General features: G+C 37.2%; 2 protein-coding genes across 2 annotated transcripts; both read right to left on the bottom strand.

Moving 5' to 3' along the window:
• Positions 1–3,582: 3,582 nt before the first annotated feature.
• On the bottom strand, positions 3,583–6,171 carry LOC117321046 (carboxylesterase 1E-like). Its single transcript, XM_033875528.1, has 2 exons — positions 4,634–6,171; positions 3,583–3,949 (listed from the first exon to the last, which is right to left on the bottom strand). Exons 1-2 carry the CDS (start codon positions 6,154–6,156, stop codon positions 3,772–3,774), a joined length of 1,701 nt encoding a protein of 566 aa, XP_033731419.1. The 5' UTR covers positions 6,157–6,171; the 3' UTR covers positions 3,583–3,771.
• Positions 6,172–12,992: 6,821 nt separating this feature from the next.
• On the bottom strand, positions 12,993–15,573 carry LOC117321047 (carboxylesterase 1E-like). Its single transcript, XM_033875529.1, has 2 exons — positions 14,036–15,573; positions 12,993–13,374 (listed from the first exon to the last, which is right to left on the bottom strand). Exons 1-2 carry the CDS (start codon positions 15,556–15,558, stop codon positions 13,197–13,199), a joined length of 1,701 nt encoding a protein of 566 aa, XP_033731420.1. The 5' UTR covers positions 15,559–15,573; the 3' UTR covers positions 12,993–13,196.
• Positions 15,574–18,443: the final 2,870 nt, after the last annotated feature.

Genomic DNA, 18,443 nt, shown 5'->3' with positions numbered 1-18,443 from the left:
CGAAAATTTTTTAGGATACTACATTGCCCCAAATGTCGATATAATGTTTTGTATATACTATAGATGCATCAATTCATCAATGTGCCATTTTCAGAAAATGCAATATATCAGTAATTCTAAACAACGAAGTGGTCGATTAGAAAATAAATTAAAGCTAATTGAACAAGTTTTTTTTTCAGTTTCAAAAAGTTCGATAGGCTTAGTTTTCGAAATAGTAACAGTAATACAATATAAAACTTTGTTGAATTTGTTTATTACACAGATTGAGGAAAGCAATATTACAAACCAATCTGAAACGTACCCGGTCTTAGCGAAATTTGCCCAATATGTCATCATGATCAAAGACAGCAATGGGTCATCTGCTTTGGAACCAGCAAACAAGAACAAATAGGAAAGTTCAGCGCCATGGCTTGCTCCAGTGAACCAAAAAGGAAGTTCGTTTGTACGCTTTGGTTCCTTAGTGAACATATACTGAAATGTATTCCTGCCCATGGTCAATCCAGGAGATGAGTGGCAGTCGAGAGTACTGACCGTAGGGGCTACCATAATGCCATCTGTGTACATGTCGATAACACTTCTGCTTTGCTCAATGTCATTAATCTTACTGTATTTATGACAAATGGCGTCAGCGACAGCCTTGTTTCCATTGAAGAGGTCTTTCGCATACAAACACGAGGAAAAGTGTACCATATCTACAGTGAAATCGGTACTAACCCGTTCGACTCAAAACGTGCAGAAATAAAAACAGACTGCTCACAGATACATAAAAACTACAGGGAAACAGGCGCTAAGTGAATGTGTAAGGCCTGGATGAGTAGTACTTAAGTTCTTATTATAGTTTCGTTAAGCTAAGTAAAATATTTATAAAAAAAATAGTATGTTTATTTATTTGAGTCCATGTACCCATCCATTAGTTATTGTTTTGGAGTGATTAAGTGTTGAAATTCATATTGCATATACGCAAAACCTGTGGTTCCCAGAAAAGATTAAAAAAATTGCAATATGAGGACATGCTTCTGAAAGTGAGTTAGTATAAAACTACTATCGGTTATATCAGGAGTGTCATGGTACATGTTATAAATGATAAATATGTAAATTAACAAATATACGTGAGTTGAGATTCCCGTGCATGCATCTGTGTCCATTATAGTATATGCAATTGTCAGTATAAGAATATGAACGTGCTACATAAAATATCTATAAGTAAAATATCTACATTCCGCGTGGCATTTGCAAATGTATCTTTAGAAAATCAAATTGTAGTTTAAAACTGCATGCTACAATTTACAGTGATTTGGTCAGTGTAGGAATACATCTCTATGTGTTCTAGGTAAAAGTGACTGCGTGTTACTTTCGGTATCATTAGGCCTAGAGAGCCTTCTAAATTTGTTAGAATTCAGTTACATTAGACACCAAGACCAAGACTTTTATTATGTATATTTTCTTAACATTAGATATGTAGGTGTGTTATATATGCTTCTATTGATATATCATGTATACATCGGCCAGATGAAGGCTATATATTGGCTTACATAATGTCCGATTTTATTCCAATTAAGTATGCAGGTTTCACAGGAAATCAAAATGTGTCAGAGTTGTAGCGATGACGTCAAACGTATTGTAAAAGGTGGCTTCTGATCGCTTAAAATTTAGATGTATCCCTGTTTTAATTAAACTTTTAATTAGATGTGTTGGCAGGATATGAATTCAAACATGTATGCTTGGAACTATTTAGTTCGAACTTTATCAGAAAAATTCTGATGTTTAACGAAAATCTATTATAGACGTTTTTATACCGGGTTCGTTTGGGGGGACCTCTATAACTACGCTCTTTAGATCAATACTTGACATAAAAACAACAATCATTTATTCAATATAAAATGATTAGATAAATGTTGGTGACAGGGTTTTTCAATTATATCGTACCATATTGATTGCAATATTAATGTTTCATGACCATGATGAGATAATTGACATTTTTAACTTGTTTTTTATTGGTATTAGTAAGAAAGTCAATCTAGTTTCGTGTCTCCAAGAATCCGCGATGAATCCTATCACATTGATTGTACATTCAAGATATGCTTGCAAGTCTTGTTTTGTCTCTAAGCAGGATGAAACATGAAAAATAGTTCTATCAAAGCTTAAAAACAGTCATAGCCATGGCATTATCATGGTACTGTTATGAGACATTCTCTACCTGCTTAATTTACCTGTAATTTGAATCTGTTTTCCTGATCCAAGCTGTGTGGTGACATAACATCGCCAGAAAGCGGTAACTCTGTGCATGGAACTAACAGCCTCAACAAATGAACTTATTAACGGCAAATGTCGCTCAACAGAAACACCTTGTTTGTATAATTGGATATGGACAATAAACACCAGCGATAACAAAAATCCCGAATGGACCTCCAACTCAGGGATCAACGGCACAAAATGCCATTCCAAAGGTACTCGCAACTGTTATTAATGCTTAATCGATACCACCAATTGTAGATAATTCTTCATCATTAAATATTATCGAAGCTGTGAAGAAATACGAACTTGTACATTAAGTGAACGCTTACAGTGATATTCAAAAGCCATTCATTACATTTTTGACTGAAATGTAGAACATTATCAAACTTATAATAAAAATATATGGTTTTCAGGAACTGCGTTCCTGTTGAAGTATTGTAGCATATTGCCCATTGACAGCAATAGCGTATGAAGCTGTAGACCATCTCTAAACAATTCATATCTCGCATAAGTTTGTTGTCTCAATTTAACGGTTTTATGTACCTTTTCCATACAAATTAACGCCCAGTTTTATACCCTACGCTCCATCAGTCACTTCGTCATCGGCGCAGCAATACCAGGCGGACTACATTTTATAATCATTAAAGACCTTTATCCAACTACACTGTTTACATAAAGACTGGATAAAATGTTTGTTTTAGAAATTAATAAACACGAACTGTAGTTTATAAGTGTCGTTTGTTATTTCTAACGTATTTTAAATGTGGAACTATATCTTGTAACGTATTACTGTTTTGAAAAGCGCACTTATCCCAATCAGCTGACTCGACCGGTTGTCATTTTGACGAATTGGTGTATCTACTTTAAGTAAGCAGGTAAAGAAAAAACATGATAATAGCATGTTAAGGCCTCATTCATATCAAATATATTTCACCGCTATTAAGCTGCACACCATTGAATATCCTCTATATGTTTGCATAAAAAATCTAAAGCAAAAACAAAACAACAGGTACACTGTGAAAATGAGGGTACCTTCAACTTAAGAGTCAAGGACAATGTGCTTAACGGTCATGAATTAAACATAACGTAAACAAAATTTACAGTTCAGTTTAGAGCTCATGATGACGTCCTTTAAGTGGAAAAATGGTCTTTAAGTATTGATGTATGGACTTGTGTTTATGATGTTTGGATATCTATGAATGATGTATAGCAATATTCTTTACTCGATGGAATACATTATGTCTGACATTCGTACCGGTAGGTTGTCGGGCACTGCCCAATTCTGTACATTACGTTCTTCAATTCGATAGTATTAAATGCCAAATAAAAAAGTCCGGAATGCCAGGAAAGAATTGAATGTTTAATACTAAGGGAAATCCAATCTGGATGTTTAAATTAAATTGTACATCATTTCATCACCTTAAAATGTTTTTTTTCAACAAAAGTCTATAATAATCACGATATATATAACGACGATGTAATAATACGGTTGATGTCAACATCACAAATATAATCAGGATGACTGTTAGAATGAATTTATCCGACGACTGTACTTGGAGTATTCTTCGCTAATGATGGAAGGTATTGGTTCCAAAACTGGACCCTGTCAAGTGTCACGTGATATTGTGGTGATATATTGCTGTCAAATCGTTGGTAGAGCCCAGCTACCTGGTCGTATCTTGGCCAATGAGGAAGACCAGGACCATTTGGTGAACTGTAAACAAAAACAACACATATTTGTTTCATAAAAGTATGTTTTCTATAGAAAAAGGGACACTGGATTTTAAATTTGTCTCAGCATCATTTATATTACATGTGTTGTGATAGGAGAGACAAAAATATAACAGGGAAATGTTCATGTCATCTCAGTCTTTTTTTGTGGTACGAATATTATTGATTAGATATCAAAACAATGTACAGTGATCGATAGCATATTTTACATAAACGGAATTTATTACATAAGAAAAACTGAGACAGTAAAAACAAACAGAACACAACGTCATACATCATTAAATCATACGACGTAAAAATTGCTAGATGTTTTGATATCAAATGCTGTAAACGTACATATGTCAGTGAGGAAATTGTTTTAGTGATTTTTCGCTCTGAAAATATGACACTTAATTACGATTCAAATCGGAACGTCTATATAACATTTTGCATATATAGTGGATGCATCCATTCATAAATAAGTCAATGTCAGAATGTTTTGTAATGCTTAAGTTCCTTTGTGGTCGATTGGGAGTGGTAATTGTGTATTCTACCGAAAATGGTTATTACAGTTTTCCTACAGGGCGAAAGTTCCATGGGCTATTTTCGAAACAGTAACTATCATGCACTTTGAAATTGTATTGAATTTGTTCAGAAAAGAAACATTACAAAGCAATGCTTAGCTTACCCGGTCTTAGCGAAATTTGCCCAGTATGTCATCATGATCAAAGACAGCAATGGGTCATCTGCTTTGGAACCAGCAAACGAGAACAAATAGGAAAGTTCAGCGGCATGGCTTGCCCCAGTGAACCAAGAAGGGCGTTCGTTCGTACTCTTTGGTTCCTTGGTGAACATATACTGAAATGTATTCCTGCCCATGGTCAATCCAGGAGATGAGTGGCAGTCGAGAGTGCTGACCGTAGGGGCTACCATAATGCCATCTGTGTACATGTCGATGACACTTCTGCTTTGCTCAATGTCATTAATTTTGCTGTATTTTTGACAGATGGCGTCAGCGGCGGCCATGTTTCCCTCGAAGAGGTCTTTCGCATACTCAGGAGAAAGAACATCACATAAAAATCGAGTTGGTATACCAAGTGAAACATTAAAATTATATTGACGTTCTAAATCATTCATATTGATGTCCAGCAGTATTGAACCTTCAGCGTCTGTATTGCCAAACATAGCATCCAAGGTTCGGAAAAAACAGGAGCCCTCTGAAGAGATATTTGCCATCACATCTACGGGAAAAGCTTTAATAAGATCACCATCAACTACAGGTGCATCTCTCATTGCTATTTGATTGTCTCTATACTTTCCTTCATTTAAATCTATTTGGGCTTGTATAATTTCTGCAGCGGATTTTCCTCTCAAACACTGAACAAGGACGGATGAGTCGAAATTTGCATCATGTTCATTTATGCAATGAAGGAAAATACCATATCCTCTAGACACCTTCTTAGCCTCTAAACTCATTGATGAAGGAGAATTAGCAGGTCCACTTTCACCGATAACGCGTTGGAATAGTCCATGGTTTTTGGGAATAAGAGCATGCAAGGCTACACTCATGGAGCCAGCTGATTCACCGAAAAGTGTAATTGAGTTCGGATCCCCACCAAATGCAGCGATATTTTGCTTTACCCATTGAACTGCAAGTCGCTGATCCCACAGACCGTAATTTCCCAACGAAGCATCGTCCATTGTACTCAGAAATCCGAGAAGTCCTAAACGATAATTCACCGTGACAACAATAACATCTCCTACATTAGTGAGAGGTGACGCATCGTAAATGGTGCCTTGGCCAAATATATATCCCCCTCCATGTATCCAGATCATTACACTTTTTCTGTTTGTTAGGGAAGCATTGTATGGTGTGTACACATTTAATTGAAGACAGTCTTCCGACCTTTGCGTATTTTCGAGTATGTTTGAAATATATTTTGGATCTTGCATACATGACGGTCCGAACGATGTTGCATCCAGGACGTTTGTCCAACTACCAAATGGAACTGGTTTTCTAAGCCTCAAGTTTCCGACAGGTGGTTTTGCATAAGGAATATTTCGATACTGATATACTGAGTGATTCCTGTTCTGAATGGCAATGCCTCTGACGGGTCCAGATGGAGTACGCAGCGTCTTGTAAGTTACACCATTTGCTACACTTACAAAGACTGCCACTAACGGTAGCCAATTGGCCTTGTACACCATCATATTTTCTGAATAATCGGAAACGAAAAGTACACTTATATTATCTTTCATTCATTATTCAATATTTATCTCCGCATATATCTTTAATTCGAATTGGTACCTGTATCATTCCCTTTCGCTCTTTGTGCTCCCGGAAAGGGTCATGACAAAATCGAAAGCTCACTTTCCACATTCTTGTGGAAAAACAAATAAACTAGTTGCTTACTTTGTTCTTCAAACAAATCTTGAGGTTGACATATAGAAAAATTGTCGGATTGTCGATCCTATATAGCCGTTAAAAGAAACACATCAGCTTAAAGATATTTGATGTTTTTTTCTTACACCAACCGAATTGCTAGTCGCTAGTCTTTGATTTTGTCATGGCATTCCAGAGGAGCAGAAAGTGAGAGTCAACGTTACCCCCGGAGTGGAAAAGCATGTTAACAGTCCCATAAAATGTTATACATCATCGGGGAACGGGGTGACGCTATGAGAAGGAAATCTCAATCAGAAAATGTTACAGCGCATTGTAACATGGAATATTAGAACATATGTATAACTTGTGTGATGTTCATAATCAATACATTTGATCAAACATTGTTAACTCAAGATATTAATTAAGGCCTTACCTTTGTTGGTCGTTCCGGTCTTATTCAGTCTCAAGGAACAACTGACAGATATCGAGTTGGTAGGAAGGGTCTATATATAGATCAGTCGCGATAAACATTTGACCCATCGTTATCATAGCTTGCTGGTTAGTTTGATAGACATCCTTTGATTATATATACATTTTTAAACACTGCACTTTTAAACGGTATCACTGTAGTATATATATTATAAAAGATACATATGGACCGTGGGTCTGGTTTCGAATTCATGAGAATGTCCCTGTGGTTACAAGTATTGTCGGTCAGGAGAGAAAACAGTAAGTCTATATACTCCGATTCCATCAACACATACTCCTAGAGGCTATAGTGGAGTTGCTGTAATCTATAGCATTGACATTGATACCAAGATCACAGAACATCCAGATGGAAATTTAACAATCTATGAATTTCCTGACCGAACTTCAACTGTGTTGATTTCAATGGCTCATTCTTACGACGAGAAAATAATTGCAGAGACAGATAACTGAATTTGTAAACCGAAGTTAAATCATCACAGAAGAACATCCTGACATCCTGTCATATTAACCAGAAATGCGGAAAGTGACTATATGCTATCCATTGAAAGGAATATCCACAAACGGTGAAGATCACATTCCCTTTTCAAAGATATCATTAGGAAAAATCAAATCATCAAAAACACTGCAATCCAGCAAACCAAATTGGGCATCTATCCGAGATCAATCATGACATCACCATTCAAACGTAACCGAAAAAACACGAACAACATATCTAAGTTAAATTCAGGCAGCTGTCAAATGTCCTTGAAGCGGCAAAGTTAGAAAGAATTCTCAATAATAGAAAGGTCTGAATTGTGAGACTACGCACAATGAGGCAAGTCTTGAGATATACTCAATAGTACTGTGTTCTAGGTTGGAAACCACAAAGGTGAAGTTTTTCTGTCTTTTACCCCAGTCAGTTCCGTCTTTACATCGGCAATATTCTTCCCTTAGCTCTGCATTGATCGTAACGAAGGCATACCCATGATATCATCCCTGTTTTTATCAACATTGGATACACAGTAGGCCTTCGACGTTATGGAACACAAGGTACTCATCAGGCAACTGTACTCGGACAGTATCCAAGGTGGGGACTGGTTTATTACCCATGCCATCAATACAGAGACAACTTCTAAAGTAAAATGTAAGTGATCAGTGTCGGATACCTTCCCATACCGAATGAGTCAGACAGTCCTCAATGCATTACAAAAGGTACAATAAGCCACTCCTAATTGGCTCTGAACAATCTTGATACCACATGTAACCAGTGCCGCGCTACTTGCAAAATCAAAGAAGGATATGCAAACCTACTAGGTAAATACCTACAGAAGTAGGGGTGAGAGCAAGATACAACATAAACCCCCTCAAGAGCAAGGTGATCCAATTCACCACCACCAATATCCGCTTAAGTTAGAAGACCAGCCACTGGAATTTATGGAGGGAAATGATCATTTAAGAGTTAATAGAAACATAAAAAGGACTTTGCTATCGAAAAAAGGTACAGGCAGACAGAAAGAGAGATAATCTGTTAATAGGCACTGGATTCCATGGCGAGCGATTAGAGGCATTGCAACGAGAGTCGCTACGCCAGGAGGAACATACTACGTATAGATTTCCGTCAGTTATAACCCTAGAACTTCTTTGGTTATCGCCAGTCGAGACATTAATCCACAAGAACATCCTGAACCTGTTTCGTAGTATTATCTCCAGAGACAGTAGTATAGAATCTCAAGTGGCCCATCAACAACTAGCAGTGATGCACTTCAAGTCCGGCAGCTTCTTCTCTAAGGTACGAAGACAACACGAAATGTATGGATTCCCAGACGTTTACCAACTACTCTTGAACACCACTTAAAAACTAAAGGGAAGGAAAGTGTCAATCTGGCCATCAACAGAAGTATCACGCAGACATAGAGCGATGAGACGGAAGTGAAACCCCCACTGAAGGAAATTTACTTAAAGAACAAACACGAGGAAAAGTGTACCATATCTACAGTGAAATCGGTACTAACCCGTTCGACTCAAAACGTGCAGAAATAAAAACAGACTGCTCACAGATACATAAAAACTACAGGGAAACAGGCGCTAAGTGAATGTGTAAGTCCTGGATGAGTAGTACTTAAGTTCTTATTATAGTTTCGTTAAGCTAAGTAAAATATTTATAAAAAAATAGTATGTTTGTTTATTTATTTGAGTCCATGTACCCATCCATTAGTAATTGTTTTGGAGTGATTAAGTGTTGAAATTCATATTGCATATACGCAAAACCTGTGGTTCCCAGAAAAGATTAAAAGATTGCAATATGAGGACATGCTTCTGAAAGTGAGTTAGTATAAAAGTACTATCGGGTATATCAGGAGTGTCATGGTACATGTTATAAATGATAAATATGTAAATTAACAAATATACGTGAGTTGAGATTCCCGTGCATGCGTATGTGTCAATTATAGTATATGCAATTGTCAGTATAAGAATATGAACGTGCTACATAAAATATATATAAGTAAAATATCTACATTCCGCGTGACATTTGCAAATGTATCTTTAGAAAATCAAATTGTAGTTTAAAACTGCCTACTACAATTTACAGTGATTTGGTCAGTGTAGGAATACATCTCTATGTGTTCTAGGTAAAATTGACTGCGTGTTACTTTCGGTATCATTAGGCCTAGAGAGCCTTCTAAATTTGTTAGAATTCAGTTACATTAGACACCAAGACCAAGACTTTTATTATGTATATTTTCTTAACATTAGATATGTAGGTGTGTTATATATGCTTCTATTGATATATCATGTATACATCGGCCAGATGAAGGCTATATATTGGCTTACATAATGTCCGATTTTATTCCAATTAAGTATGCAGGTTTCACAGGAAATCAAAATGTGCCAGAGTTGTCATCTCCGCATGCATTTTGTCCGGAAAATTCTTCGGCTCGCTGAAGAGTTTCATCTAATTTACGATTATTTGGAGAGTTTCGTCGATGAACGATGATTTATAATCATAAATTATTCATTATTGTGAACGTTAGATTACCATGCACCGTATATGACAGTACACAGCAGGGGCGCTGATCCAGGAATTGGAGGGGGGGGGGGGGGGGGGGGGGGGGGCGGGTTCCAGTAATTTAGTGGTAATGTGGTAATGCGTGCGCCATAGGCGGTAGCCGAATTTTTTTTGGCGAGGGGTCTGGAGGCCAAAATTTCGGAACAAAATTTCGGAGAAATGAAATGATTAAATGATTATAGCAAATTTTGCATTCTTTCGAGAATAAGATTTTCGATAAGTGGAAAGGGGGGAGGGGGCTTAAATTGATTCACACAGAACGTCACTATCGTATCGTTTTTTAAATAATGAAATAATTGTCACAAAGGTAGAACAAAATGCTTATTTATTGATTAACTTTTGTCAGTTTACTGAAATCTGGACGAACAAAAAGAAAAGTGAATCATGAATAAGACTGTCATCAGGTTACTGAAACGTATACATGTGTACCAACATTACTTACTTCAGACCAGTTAATTTATTTCTGCATATTTTACAAATATCATGTCGTCGTCAAATACGAAAATCATACTTCAGACCAGCCAAACGATCTGTACGTTGTGATATATGATCCATCATCAATTTATTTTCATTTCCCACGATGTTAGATTTAATGTTTGCTAGAAGTTCTTCGAGTTCAATCTAAATTTTATGAGTACATATATCACTGTATGATAATCGAAATATTGAGTTCCTTCAGTCATTTTGTTTTAAACCCCTTTTTATTCAAATTTTCGAAACAGTATTACTTTCTTACTTGATTTCGGTATTAATACACTCGATATCATGCAGTTTGCCCCTTAGTGTCTACAATCAGGGGCGGACACAGGATTTTTTTCAAAATTGAAAATAAGGGGGTGGGGGTGGGGGGGGGTGGGGGCTTTAAATCCGCCAGTGACAATGTCAAAGAGTTTAACGCATTGTAAAATGTATTCTTTGTAATACTGATTATCCATTTATTTCACTTTACATCGCTCGCATATATAAAATTTAAGTTATTGATGAATTACCTGATTAATTGAGTGTGTAAGCATCACGCTACCCTAATAATAATCAAGCTGGCTGAAGTGCTTACAGAATTATGAAACTGAATTTAAATGAGAAAGAAAAGAGATTACTTGAGGGGGAAGTAGTGGTTATTTTGTGTCAACGCCAGACTTTTATAGTATTTTAGGGCTAACGCCAGAATACCCAGAACAACCTCTTATTCTTATCGGTATTGTGTGTGGTATATACATTTTTAACTAGTCATGTAGGGGTCCATTTTTTAAAAATTGAAGATTGGCATAGCCCTAAATAGATGGCAAGTACAATGAAAAATCAAAATATCAAACAACTATCAGCTTGTTCATGGTATACGTATAATGTCCCGGCCCTGTCTTGAACAAGTTATTGAGCACCGTTATATGCAATCTTTTTGATTGAAAACGAAGTTCAACAACTACCGAAATGATGCAGTTGAAGAAAAGGAAAGGATGATCTCATCACTGACATTAAAACATGCTATCTTATTAGTCCGTGATCTCGCAAACGACGTCCTGTGCATGCACCTGTGAAATTAAGTATGCCGAGATGACCCAAAAAAGTTTTTACTATGCTGAAAAAACTTGAAAAATAAAATAAATACAAAAAAAAAAAAAAGTATGCCGAGATGACCCAAAAAAGTGCACCTGGTGACAGTCGATTATATAATCGCACGACCTTTGAACCCCGTATGTAAATGAAGAATCTGGACAGGCTCAGGGAGCAGTTTGAGAAATGGCGTTCTGAGCGAGGAATTCGGCGATGTTTTCACGGATTATTGTGTTTTGGATGTAACAATTCGTATTGAGTGGCACGGTAGGTTAAAGATGAATGTTTTCTGATGACGGTCGCATGTAGTGTGCGCCGTGTCAGTTTGAATAAATGTGTTTTTTAGTCGATTGAAGTGAGATGGGGTGCCGTTTCGCTCGTGTCGTAGTTGCCAACCTTCAGGTTAACATATTACACATACCGCTGTCATATCAAAACAAAATCGAAAGTGATATTTTCTATGCAAGCGCCTGTGGTTATTAATGCTTAATCGATACCAACAATTGTAGATAATTCTTCATCATTAAATATTATCGAAGCTGTGAAGAAATACGAACTTGTACAGTTAGTGAACGCTTACATTGATATTCAAAAGCCATTCATTACATTTTTGACTGAAATGTAGAACATTATCAAACTTATAATAAAAATATATGGTTTTCCGGAACTGCTTTCCTGTTGAAGTATCGTAGCATATTGCCCATTGACAGCAATAGCGTATGAAGCTGTAGACCATCTCTAAATAATTCATATCTCGCATAAGTTTGTTGTCTCAATTTAACGGTTTTATGTACCTTTTCCATACAAATTAACGCCCAGTCTTATACCCTACGCTCCATCAGTCACTTCGTCATCGGCGCAGCAATACCAGGTGGACTACATTTTATAATCATTAAAGATCTTTATCCAACTACACTGTTTACATAAAGACTGGATAAAATATTGTGTTCTAGGAATTAATAAACACGAACTGTAGTTTATAAGTGTCGTTTATTATTTCTAACGTATTTTAACGAATGTCATTTTGACGAATTGGTGTATCTACTTTAAGTAAGCAGGTAAAGAAAAAACATGATAATAGCATGTTAGGCCTCATTCGAAATGTAATAAAAGGAAATTTCAATGGTTTGTCGTTTAATATAAAAAAAAATTCACCGCTATTAAGCTGCAAACCATTGAATATCCTCTATATGTTTGCATAAAAAATCTAAAGCAAAAAAAAACAAAACAAAAAAAAACAGGTACACTGTGAAAATGAGGGTACCTTTAACTTAAGAGTCAAGGACAATGTGCTTAACGGTCATTAATTAAACATAACATAAACAAATTTACAGTTCAGTTTAGAGCTCATGATGACGTCCTTTAAGTGAAAAAACGGTCTTTAAGTATTGATGTATGGACTTGTGTTTATGATGTTTGGATATCTATGAATGATGTCTAGCAATATTCTTTACTCGATGGAATACATTATGTCTGACATTCGTACCGGTAGCTTGTCAGGTACTGCCCAATTCTGTACATTACGTTCTTCAATTCGATAGTATTATATGCCAAATAAAAAAGTCCGGAATGCCAGGAAGGAATTGAACGTTTAATACTTTTTTTCTAAACACTGAAGGGAAATCAAACCTGGTTGTTTAAATTAAATTGTACATCATTTCATCATCTTAAAATGTTTTTTTCAACAGAAGTCAATGATAATCACGGTATATATAACGACGATGTAATAATCTGGTTGATGTCAACATCACAAATATAATCAGGATGACTGTTAGAATGTTTTTATCCGACGACTGTACTTGGAGTATTCTTCGCTAATGATGGAAGGTATTGGTTCCAAAACTGGACCCTGTCAAGTGTCACGTGATATTGTGGTGATATATTGCTGTCAAATCGTTGGTAGAGCCCAGCTACCTGGTCGTATCTTGGCCAATGAGGAAGACCAGGACCATTTGGTGAACTGTAAACAAAAACAACAGATATTTGTTTCATAAAAGTATGTTTTCTATAGAAAAAGGGACACTGGATTTTAAATTTGTGTCAGCATCATTTATATTACATGTGTTGTGATAGGAGAGACAAAAATATAACAGGGAAATGTTCATGTTATCTCAGTCTTTTTTTGTGGTACGAATATTATTGATTAGATATCAAAACAATGTACAGTGATCGATAGCATATTTTACATCAACGGAATTTATTACATAAGAAAAACTGAGACAGTAAAAACAAACAGAACACAGCGTCATACGTCATTAAATCATACGACGTAAAAATTGCTAGATATTTTGATATCAAATGCTGTAAACGTACATATGACACTATACACTGAAAATATGACACTTAATTACGATTCAAATCGGAACGTCTATATAACATTTTGCATATATAGTGGATGCATCCATTCATAAATAAGTCAATGTCAGAATGTTTTGTAATGCTTAAGTTCCTTTGTGGTCGATGGGGAGTGGTAATTGTGTATTCTACCGAAAATGGTTATTACAGTTTTCCTACAGGGCGAAAGTTCCATGGGCTATTTTCGAAACAGTAACTATCATGCACTTTGAAATTGTATTGAATTTGTTCAGAAAAGAAACATTACAAAGCAATGCTTAGCTTACCCGGTCTTAGCGAAATTTGCCCAGTATGTCATCATGATCAAAGACAGCAATGGGTCATCTGCTTTGGAACCAGCAAACGAGAACAAATAGGAAAGTTCAGCGGCATGGCTTGCCCCAGTGAACCAAGAAGGGCGTTCGTTCGTACTCTTTGGTTCCTTGGTGAACATATACTGAAATGTATTCCTGCCCATGGTCAATCCAGGAGATGAGTGGCAGTCGAGAGTGCTGACCGTAGGGGCTACCATAATGCCATCTGTGTACAAGTTGATGACACTTCTGCTTTGCTCAATGTCATTAATTTTGCTGTATTTTTGACAGATGGCGTCAGCGGCGGCCATGTTTCCCTCGAAGAGGTCCTTCGCATACTCAGGAGAAAGAACATCACATAAAAATCGAGTTGGTATACCAAGTGAAACATTAAAATTATATTGACGTTCTAAATCATTCATATTGATGTCCAGCAGTATTGAACCTTCAGCGTCTGTATTGCCAAACATAGCATCCAAGGTTCGGAAAAAACAGGAGCCCTCTGAAGAGATATTTGCCATCACATCTACGGGAAAAGCTTTAATAAGATCACCATCAACTACAGGTGCATCTCTCATTGCTATTTGATTGTCTCTATACTTTCCTTCATTTAAATCCATTTGGGCTTGTATAATTTCTGCAGCGGATTTTCCTCTCAAACACTGAACAAGGACGGATGAGTCGAAATTTGCATCATGTTCATTTATGCAATGAAGGAAAATACCATATCCTCTAGACACCTTCTTAGCCTCTAAACTCATTGATGAAGGAGAATTAGCAGGTCCACTTTCACCGATAACGCGTTGGAATAGTCCTTGGTTTTTGGGAATAAGAGCATGCAAGGCTACACTCATGGAGCCAGCTGATTCACCGAAAAGTGTAATTGAGTTCGGATCCCCACCAAATGCAGCGATGTTTTGCTTTACCCATTGAATTGCAAGCCGCTGATCCCACAGACCGTAATTTCCCAACGAAGCATCGTCCATTGTACTCAGAAATCCGAGAAGTCCTAAACGATAATTCACCGTGACAACAATAACATCTCCTACATTAGTGAGAGGTGACGCATCGTAAATGGTGCCTTGGCCAAATATATATCCCCCTCCGTGTATCCAGATCATTACACTTTTTCTGTTTGTTAGGGAAGCATTGTATGGTGTGTACACATTTAATTGAAGACAGTCTTCCGACCTTTGCGTATTTTCGAGTATGTTTGAAATATATTTTGGATCTTGCATACATGACGGTCCGAACGATGTTGCATCCAGGACGTTTGTCCAACTACCAAATGGAACTGGTTTTCTAAGCCTCAAGTTTCCGACAGGTGGTTTTGCATAAGGAATATTTCGATACTGATATACTGATTGATTCCTGTTCTGAATGGCAATGCCTCTGACGGGTCCAGATGGAGTACGCAGCGTCTTGTAAGTTACACCATTTGCTACACTTACAAAGACTGCCACTAACGGTAGCCAATTGGCCTTGTACACCATCATATTTTCTGAATAATCGGAAACGAAAAGTACACTTATATTATCTTTCATTCATTATTCAATATTTATCTCCGCATATATCTTTAATTCGAATTGGTACCTGTATCATTCCCTTTCGCTCTTTGTGCTCCCGGAAAGGGTCATGACAAAATCGAAAGCTCACTTTCCACATTCTTGTGGAAAAACAAATAAACTAGTTGCTTACTTTGTTCTTCAAACAAATCTTGAGGTTGACATATAGAAAAATTGTCGGATTGTCGATCCTATATAGCCGTTAAAAGAAACACATCAGCTTAAAGATATTTGATGTTTTTTTCTTACACCAACCGAATTGCTAGTCGCTAGTCTTTGATTTTGTCATGGCATTCCAGAGGAGCAGAAAGTGAGAGTCAACGTTACCCCCGGAGTGGAAAAGCATGTTAACAGTCCCATAAAATGTTATACATCATCGGGGAACGGGGTTACGCTATAAGAAGGAAAACGTCAATCAGAAAATGTTACAGCGCATTGTAACATGGAATATTAGAACAAATGTAAAACTTTTTTAGGTTCATAATCAAAACATTTTATCAAACATTGTTAACTCAAGATATTACTTAAGGCCTTACCTTTGTTGGTAATTCCGGTCTTATTCAGTCTCAAGGGACAACTGGCAGATATCGAGTTGGTAGGAAAGGTCAATATATAGATCAGTCGCGATAACATTTGACCCATCGTTATCTTAGCTTGCTGGTTAATTTAGATTCATGAGAATGTCTCTGTGGTTACAAATATTGTAGGTCAGGAGAGAAAACATCAGAAACTACTCGTTCTAGCTTCCCGTAATGTTAAGAAGAGACACTCCAAACAGTCACTTTTGGAGGCCATGCTGAAGACCACTGATATGTTCTGCCTACGTCAGCACTGGCTCTTTGAATTCCAATAAGACAAGCTGAACTCCTCATCACTCTGCACACAGTAAGTCTATGGACTCCGATCAAATCAACACATGTTCCTAAAGGCTATGGTGGAGTTGCCGTAATCTATAGCATTGACATTCATATCAAGATCACAGAACATCCGGATGGAGGGAACATATTGGTCTTGCCTTCTCGTGGAAGTTCAACAATCCATGAATTTCTTGATTGAACTTCAAATGTGTTGGTTTCAATGGCTCATTCTTACGACAGAAAATAATGACAGAGACAGCTAACTGAATTTGTAAACCGAAGTTAAATCATCACAGAATCATATTTTGACATCCTGTTTATTAACCAGAAATGCCGAAAGTGACTATATGTTCTGCAACCGGAAAGAATATCCACAAACGGTGAAGATCACATTGCCTTTTCAAAGATATCATTAGGGAAAGTAAAATCATCAAAAACACTGCAATCCAGCAAACCAAAATGGGCAAGCTTTGACAAGGATATCTATCCGAGATAAATCATGGAATCACAATTACAACGCAACCGAAAAAAACACATACGGAAGTTAAATTCAGGCAGCTGTCAAACTTAGCAAACTTAGAGAGAATTATCAATAATAGAACGGTCAGAGTTGTGAGACTATACACAATGTGGCAAGTCTAGGAATATACTCAATAGTACTGTGTTCTAGGTTGGAAACCACAAAGGTGAAGTGCTTCTATCTTTGACCCCACTGAGTTCCGTCTTTACAACGGGAATATTCTTCTCTTAGCTCTGCATTACTTGTAACGAAAGCCATACCAATGATATCATCCCCGTTTTTAACGACATTGGATACAAAGTAGGCCTTTGACGTTATGGAACACCAGGTACTCCACAGACAACTGTACTCGGACAGTATCCAGGGGGGGGGGGGGGGGGGGGGGGGGGGGGGGGCTGGTTTAATGCCCAAGCTATCAATGTAAGTGATCAGTGTCGGATACCTTCCCATACGGCATGAGTCAGACAGTCCTCAATGCATTACAAGAGGTACAATAAGCCACTCCTAATGGGTTTTGAACAATCTTGATACCACACGTAACATGTGCTGCGCTACTGGCAAAATCAAAGAAGGATATGCAGACCTTATTATACTAGGTAAATACCTTTAGAAGTAGGGGTGAGGGCAAGATACAACCAAACCCACTCAAGAGCAAGGTGATCCAATTCACCACCACCAATATCCTCTTAAGTTAGAAGACCAGCCACTGGAATTTATGGAGGGAAATGATCATTTAAGAGTTAATAGAAACATAAAAAGGACTTTGATATCGAAAAAAGGTACAGGCAGACAGAAAGAGAGCTTACCTGTTAATAGGCGCTGGATTCCACGGCGAGCTATTAGAGGCATTGCAACGAGAGTCGCTACGCCAGGAGGAACATACTACGTATAGATTTCCGTCAGTTATAACCCTAGAACTTCTTTGGTTATAGCCAGTCGAGACATTAATCCACAAGAACATCCTGAACCTGTTTCGTAGTATTATCACCAGAGACGGTAGTATAGACTCTCAAGTGGCCCATCAACAACTAGCAGTGATGCACTTCAAGTCCGGCAGATTCTTCTCTAAGGTACGAAGACAACACGAAATGTATGGATTCCCAGACGTTTACCAACTACTCTTGAACACCACTTAAAAACTAAAGGGAAGGAAAGTATGAATCTGGCCATCAACATAAGTATCACGCAGACATAGAGCGATGAGACCGAAGTGAAACCCCCACTGAAGTAAATTTACTTAAAGAACAAACACTAGGAAAAGTGTACCATATCTACAGTGAAATCGGTACTAACCCGTTCGACTCAAAACGTGCAGAAATAAAAACAGACTGCTCACAGATACATAAAAACTACAGGGAAACAGGCGCTAAGTGAATGTGTAAGTCCTGGATGAGTAGTACTTAAGTTCTTATTATAGTTTCGTTAAGCTAAGTAAAGTT

The sequence above is a fragment of the Pecten maximus genome, unplaced genomic scaffold (genome assembly GCF_902652985.1).
Source record: "Pecten maximus unplaced genomic scaffold, xPecMax1.1, whole genome shotgun sequence".
NCBI classification, from domain to species: Eukaryota; Metazoa; Mollusca; class Bivalvia; order Pectinida; family Pectinidae; genus Pecten; species Pecten maximus.
The sequence above is the reverse complement of the archived record's forward strand: the minus strand, read 5'-3'. Positions and strand labels throughout refer to the sequence as shown.